The 4,782-nt window shown below is 40.8% G+C and overlaps 1 protein-coding gene across 1 annotated transcript in view; it reads left to right on the top strand.

Moving 5' to 3' along the window:
• Positions 1-4,782, top strand: part of SYNJ2BP (synaptojanin 2 binding protein) — an 8,593-nt gene that overhangs the window by 2,098 nt on the left and 1,713 nt on the right. Inside the window, exon 2 of the mRNA XM_029087414.1 lies at positions 3,578-3,714. Coding sequence (XP_028943247.1) covers positions 3,578-3,714 — 137 coding nt within the window. The remainder of the gene's footprint in view (positions 1-3,577; positions 3,715-4,782) is intronic.

The following is a 4,782-nucleotide window of genomic DNA, read 5'->3' as shown; positions in this document are numbered from 1 at the left end:
TGGTGTCTGGGGTCAAACACTCCACACCTGCTCTTCATAGGAGCTGCCATCTCTGGTGCAGCTCGTCTTGCTTTCAGGTAAGTGCCCAGCGCTCAGCCGTGTTGGAGACCCCAGATTAGGGGGCTTTTCGAAGTATGTTAGCCAAAGTTACTGTACCCTGTAGTGTCAGCTTCCTGTTGTTCGGGGTAGCTTTAGAGGGGACTTCGGGTCGTGAGTGAGAGGAGCACTGGCTGGATGGGAAAGGGGCAGGGCAGTCTATGGTGCGGTTTTTTTGGCTTTGCTTTTCCTGGCGCAGCAGCGAGTGCTCTCATGGAAGCCTGCAGATGCCTTCTGCCCTTGTATTTTTACAGGATTTATCATGCCATTCAAATCACACTTTAAAAAATGTGACAAGTTAGCACCAAACATACGGCTTTGAAAAAAAGTCCTGGCTCCAAGGAGCCACAGGCTCCTGGAAGAGTTGTACTTTGGTGTGTGAGTGCTTCTCTTTAATTAAAATGAGCATAAAAGAAAATGTGGCAGCCCGTCTGCCAGTGCAGCTGCTGGCCAGCCTTGGCTCCAAGGGCCCCCCAGACACACACAGCACCCACATGGTTGGTGTATGCACCATTTTCCTTTTTCCAGGGTGAAGGTAGTTCCTGTGCAGGGCTGGGTTTGGTCCTGGCTCCTGTGATGGCTATCACAGCCCAAAGGGTGAGTCCCTTGGACAGCCCCCTGCCCCCCCGGCACTGAAAGCTGTGTGTCTGAAGCTGTGTAGCCCTGCCAGCACAGCCACGAGCTCAACCTAATGAATTAATGCTTGTCAGTGAAAATTATTTGCTTAATGAAGATGGTTTTGATGGGTAAGCTGTTTCTGTACATTTGGAAAGCTAAAATTTTGAGAGCAGTGGAAGGACATGTTGAAGAGCAGAGTTGAGAGGTCTTGAACGTGGCCAGGTCAATTTAAATGTGATTACTATTTGTCTTGTCATTAAGATGGGCCCTGTATTTTAAGAGTTAGGTTTCTAACTATGTAATTTGATTTAAAGGTCCTACAGCTCCTTACAACCTTGATACATTTACCATGTGACTTATTATTCATTTCTGTGGAAGGAACAAAATGCTGTTATCTGTAAAGCACAGTGTAATCCCATAATGTCTCTAATAGGACTGCAACTGTTTAAAATAGGTCTGATACTAAATATCTGTGTCAAGTTTGCTGAGGAGGTGTACGAGTTTACCGTGGCAAAACAGTGTGTCTGTATGTCTTTTCTTTTTTTCCATTTTCCTTCTGAAGTACTAGACTGAAATTAGGCAGAAAAATCTGTTTTTCTGGAAAACTAAATAATCAGTTAAATTTGCAATATTATTCAATCTTTCCTAATCCTACCAATCAGGATTTTTTTTTTAATGTCTTTTTGAGTGACTTTTTACATTTCAGGGAGGTAAATGAGGCATGGGGAAGTCTGCAGCCTCACAGGTTTAGCCCAGAGCCTGCCTTTAAAGGTCTGCTATTCTGCTTCTGGTCCCCTGCAGACAAGGGATTTAGTGCCGTGTGCTCTCTTCTTCCCCTTGCTCCTTTTCTCCCAGTTCTGCTTTGTCTCTTTCTATGGCCACATGAGCTGGAAGGGGAGAATAGCACAGAGCTCAAGGAATGATAGTGAAGATATTTTTAGCCAGAGTAGAAGTTTAAGTGCTGGAAAGGAAAAACACAGTGAAAAAGCCCTGTGAATACTTGACTTGGTCTAGTATCACCTGCTGCCTCTTTTTGGCACAAAAATCTGCTCCTATCTCATGTTGCCTCTGCTGATGAAAGTTGTGACTTTTGATTATTTTTCCAATTGTGGGTGAAAACTTGCAAAACATATACTTTATCGTATATATATATTTATGGGTTTTTAAATATATGTGAGAGAGAATCAATGTACTCTGAAACTCTGATTGCAACTTCCTGACTTTTCAATAAATGTTGGTTAAACCTTATACTTTCTATAGTATTGATTCCCCCTGTTCCCAGGTTATTGGCTTCATGGCAAATAATGTTTAGGTTTTTGTTTGTTTTAATTCCCATTGAAGGGTGTGTTATTGTGCAAAACTGTCCCTTCTTGGGATAGATATAAGCGTAGATGAAATGTCAGTGTTTCTTCAATCTGCTGCCGCTTCCATTTTCTTCCTCGTTTGTCTGAAGCTGCCAGGAAGGGGAGGGGAAAAAAAAAAAGGTGTGTCAAGATTGCTGTTAATATTTCTTTACTTCCCAGCTGTAGATGCACATTTAAAATAGCATGACTCATCTTATACATCCTTTGATCTCCTATGATTGCTTTAAAATGTTGCTTCCCAGCAGGCACAAAGTGGTTTTACTTTCATTTGCAACTCTCCTCAAAGTTTCTAGGCCTAACTTTGAGAGAAAGTAAAAAAGAAAGAAAAATAAATCAGCCTGGCTGAAAGTGGGGAAAATTTCCCTTCAGCTGTTATGATAATAAGTTTTGGATGACTGCTTTATGACAGAAAAAAAGTTGTTTTTTTTTCTCTGTTTACTTTGATTGTGTGTTTGGGGGTGGGTTTTTTTGTTCTTTTTCCTTGACTTTTCTTTCTTTTTTCATTGCAAGTCTCTTCTTAGGGAATCTTTCCCACCCCTTGTCATATATTATTATTTACGGAGAAACTTAGATGCATGTGCAGTGGGGAATGTGTTCTTGTAACTGCAGTTTTCCAGATTTTGAATACAGGTGGGTCTTCTGTTTTTTGATGAAACAAGAAGTCTTAATCTTTAACTGCACTTTAATCCAGCAGCTGATTCTAGCTAGAGATCTGTAACTGAGGCTTGTTTCAAAGAACAATATGAAACGTAACAAAAATGTGAAGTGCACATCAGTTCTGTTTAATGCATTTGCATTCCTTTTTGTTTTAATTTAAATCTGGGAACTTTGCCTTTATTTCCTGTTGTGTTTTGAATTTCTGAAACAGAACAAAGTGATTACATACAATTTGAAGTAGCTGTCTCTAAGGTAATCTTATTCTTGGAGGTGAAAGATGCCAGTTCCAGCTTCTGAGATGTGGAAGGGGAGCCTTCTGAGTCCTAGGTGCCCTTGAGCTGGTAGCACATCTCCTGTTGCCTGTTTCCTCATCTGTAGACAGGGTCTAGTGCCTTTCCTGACTCTGTTTCCCACCTCATTAAATGCTTCAGGCATGTTTTCTTGTTGTTCAAAGATAATGATTTACTATAGCGTCCTGTGAAATGCAGAATGCTTTCCTTTCCTCTCCTGCTGTGCTTCTGAGGGCTGAATCAGCATCTCAAAACGATGGCATGTCCCTCCGTAGTCCCTAATACCCACCTGAAAACGACTCATGGATGCTTTATGGAATGAAGCATCTGGGCCCTCAGGCATTCGGGATTTCTCCTCTGCTTTCAGGACGAGTTTCATGAGAATAACTTTTCTAGACAGTGATGGCTGGAAAGGATGATGCAGATATGTGTGCTGTGAGTTCCAGTATTGTGAGAAAACAGGAAAATGTAGGAGGGTATAGTCTCTAACAACAGCAATAATGCGTGAAGCTTTGGGTTTTTCTCATCAGCTTTCTCTTTGGCTTGCCTCAGGGCTGGGCTTCAACATTGTTGGTGGGACAGATCAGCAGTACATTTCCAATGACAGCAGCATCTATGTCAGCCGGATCAAAAAGGATGGGGCAGCTTACCTTGATGGCCGATTACAAGAAGGAGATAAAATTTTAGCGGTAAGCCCTTTCTTCTGTTGCCCCATGTGTTCTTGAAGCGCTGTGATCAGTGATGTGATATGAGATGCAGGTTTGCCATTGCAGTGCACAGAGAGATAGGATGTGATGAATGTAATTAGATGATGCTGAGCAAACTTCATGGAAGGAGCTATCTTGAGGGTCAGGGGGCAGCTTTGAGCACCAGGGAGATGGTTGCCTCTACACATGGGCCCATCACTTCTGCCTTCTTTACTTGTCTTAGAAGCAGTCTTTGGTGCTGTGTTTGCATTTTCTCTGTGACTTATTCCCTAAGATTTTAGAATCCATCAGACCTTCTCTTGCCCCCAGTGGGTTGTCATTTACACATGTGTAAATAAAGGAATTGGTCTCCTACGTCTAAGTTTCCATTTTTTGACTGGTAGTCAGTGATTACTGATCCTTGTGCTCAAGGGGATTTTTAGGCTGTAAAACTTCTATGCTATAAAACTGTTTATTGCAGCTGATCAGGAATAATACAGGCTGCTTCTCCTTTTATAAAAATGTTTTAAAGTGACTGAGGTCCAGCTCCCCTGGTTCTTCAGGCAGTTGGCAATTGTACAAGACAATATGCTTTACAAAGTGATGAGTGAAGAAGTAGCCTCTCAGTGTGATACATGATCTTTTAATACTCCTTCATTTTATTTTATACTTGCTTATTACATTCCACATGTAATCTTTTTAGCCTCTGTAGAGTGCCTTGCACTGGTTGGAGTCTATTATCAATTCAGAAAATTATATTAAGTTAAATGGAGAATATTATCCTATCTTTTCTTGCAGTTTAATATTTATGTACTTGTGTATGGGGATTCTAAATATCAAGAGAAGAGAGGCACTGGATATGATCTCAGGGGATAGAATTAGGGGTAATGGGGATGGAAAAGAAATTAGGATGAATATCATCAGTTAGTGAATGAAGTCAAGTATGTTATAAAAACTCCTGCCATTATATATTATTTTAAATTAAGAAAAATTCAACACTTTTAAGTGGATGCCAATATGTATGTAAGTCTCATTTTGTTAATCAATATGCTTTTAAACGTATGTTTACAA

The sequence above is a fragment of the Antrostomus carolinensis genome, unplaced genomic scaffold (assembly GCF_000700745.2).
Source record: "Antrostomus carolinensis isolate BGI_N321 unplaced genomic scaffold, ASM70074v2 scaffold8541, whole genome shotgun sequence".
NCBI lineage: Eukaryota > Metazoa > Chordata > Aves > Caprimulgiformes > Caprimulgidae > Antrostomus > Antrostomus carolinensis.
The sequence above is the reverse complement of the archived record's forward strand: the minus strand, read 5'-3'. Positions and strand labels throughout refer to the sequence as shown.